General features: G+C 46.1%; 2 protein-coding genes across 2 annotated transcripts in view; both read left to right on the top strand.

Annotated features, from left to right (window-relative positions):
- The window catches only part of klhl8 (kelch-like family member 8), a 10,628-nt gene extending 9,337 nt beyond the window's left edge, over positions 1-1,291 (top strand). Inside the window, exon 11 of the transcript XR_008835684.1 lies at positions 1,256-1,291. The gene's annotated coding sequence lies outside the window, so the exon portion shown is untranslated. The remainder of the gene's footprint in view (positions 1-1,255) is intronic.
- The window catches only part of LOC130215295 (macrophage mannose receptor 1), a 29,563-nt gene continuing 27,673 nt past the window's right edge, over positions 611-2,500 (top strand). The window contains exon 1 of the mRNA XM_056447220.1: positions 611-752. Coding sequence (XP_056303195.1) covers positions 671-752 — 82 coding nt within the window. The 5' untranslated portion in view covers positions 611-670. The remainder of the gene's footprint in view (positions 753-2,500) is intronic.

Raw genomic sequence — 2,500 nt, 5'->3', positions numbered from 1 at the left:
TTTGGGACTCTGTTCAGATTGACTCCTCTTTGGTTCTGTTAGTGCTGTTTTTAGCCCATTGACTTCCATTATAACCACATTTTTGGTTGCAGAGCCATGACAGCAGATAATCCTGCAGACATTACTCGCTAAACAAGTGTATTTCTACACACACACACACACACACACACACACACACACACTGTAATCTGCAGTTTTACTCCACTGAACTCCATACAGCTGCACAGGCCGATCTGAAGGGTTCATGCTGCACACTGATGATCAACAGTAGAGATGACACACGCTCTCTCTTAACCCCTACAGGTAAACCAGCAGCACTCAGGAACACATGATCATCTGCTGTCATGACTCTGAGATTAATAAATGTGATCATAATGGGGGCAAAAACAGCAGAAACATCTGCAAAGGGGAGTCAATCTGAACACAGTACTCAAGGGTGGATCTGTCTCCACCTGAAGGAGCTGATCTGGAGTCAGTGTTCAGGTCAGTTTCAGGTGATTCTCCCTCACAGAAGGTGTGTTTGAGGATCTGCTGGAGGTGTGTGTCCATCATGTGTTCAGCATCAGATGATCTGCTGATCTTTGGACTCTGATGGAGCAGAAAAAGGCCTTCAGACGGCAGCGCAGAGCAGAACCAGCGCAGACAGAGAGGATGATGGGAAGATAATCTGATGAAGGGGAAAAACAGCATCACATCGCGGAGATTCAGCATGCTAGTGTTGGCCCTGACCCTCGCCGGACTCCTGCACTACGGTAAGATCAGCATCTTCATAAGAGCTGCTTCCCATCATGCAGTGCTGTGTTTATCTGAGCTATATTTATAGACTTCCTCAAAGCTCTCCTTAAACTACTGAGCTCTCACTCCTGCTGTAGAGGACGACTCTGAGCAACATGTGTGATAAACTCTAGATATTTAGCACAGTACACAGTCCGGCCTGACATTACTCACACCAAATACTGACTCAAAGTTACTTAGTCAACCAGCCAGATTTACTCTGAGCAGAAATGACCCAGATCTCTCCCAGAAGACAAGACGGTGGTGTGTGAGAGGATCACTGCGGAAAACACACACCTCTTCAGCCTGAATGGAGGGGAAGTCTCAGCTGGACTGTTGTAGTGGCAAACAGAGCAAATATGTGTTGTGTTGAAGGTGTGTGTGTGTGTGTGTGTGTGTGTATGTGTGTGAGCGCGCGCTTCAACTTTATCTAACTGAAGAGGACTGAATGCTCTATGATGATCTTCAGTAGCATTTGCAGGTGTGTGTGTGTGTGTGTGTGCGTGTGTGTGTGTGTGTGTGTGTCGTGATTGAGTGTGTGCTCTCAGCGCTGTACAGGGTTACTGTGATCAAACGCTGATGTTGGAGATCTGAGCTGAGCTTTATGTGAAGCGTGTGATTGTTTATGAGGCTCATATGAGGAGGGTCAAACATTAGCAGCGCATGTGACGGCCATCTTACTGCGTTACATCGGTCATGAGGCTTTTATGATGGAGAATCTGCAGACTCTGCTCTATAGAGGAGATAATAAAACAATGCAGGACAGGAGAGCTGATCTGAGACAGACGCGGCCGTCACCACTGATCATGATCAGCTCAACAACACTGTGAGTGTGTGTGTGTGTGTGTCAGAGGAACAGGCATAACTCATCCACTGACCAACACTTAGCACACACACTCTCTCAAACACATTCTCTCTCACACACGGTGCGCACATAAACACACACACACACATTCTCACACACGGTGCACACATTAACACACACACATTCTCTGTCACACACGGTGCGCACATAAACACACACATATTCTCTGTCACACACGGTGCGCACATTAACACACACACATTCTCTGTCACACACGGTGCGCACATTAACACACACACATTCTCTGTCACACACGGTGCGCACATTAACACACACACATTCTCTGTCACACACGGTGCGCACATTAACACACACACATTCTCTCTCACACACGGTGGGGACATAAACACACACACACATATTCTCTGTCACACACGGTGGGCACATAAACACACACACACACATTCTCTCTCACACACGGTGGGCACATAAACACACACACACATTCTCTCTCACACACGGTGCGCACATTAACACACACACATTCTCTGTCACACACGGTGGGCACATAAACACACACACACACACACACACATTCTCTCACACACAAAACAAAAATAAATGAATAATAAAGACTCTACACTTCTGTGGCTCTTCACTCCTCTCTTCTTCTAAGTTATTTCTGATCATCATCATCCTCGTTTATTAGGTCGTGCATCACTTATATTCTCAGTAATCTAATAAACATCTGCTCTCCACTAGTGAAGCGTACAGTTATCCTCAGTACAGCTACATGGTTAAACTGATAATAAATAAACCTACAAGTGGACAGATTCTCTCTCACACACACACAGCAAGAGCTGCAGGAGTGAGAAACACACACATTATGTGTGTGTGTGTGTGTGTGTGTGTGTGTGTGTG

Source organism: Danio aesculapii, chromosome 21 (assembly GCF_903798145.1).
Source record: "Danio aesculapii chromosome 21, fDanAes4.1, whole genome shotgun sequence".
Taxonomy (NCBI): domain Eukaryota; kingdom Metazoa; phylum Chordata; class Actinopteri; order Cypriniformes; family Danionidae; genus Danio; species Danio aesculapii.
Note: the sequence above shows the minus strand (reverse complement) of the source record. Positions and strands in the feature narration are given on the sequence as shown.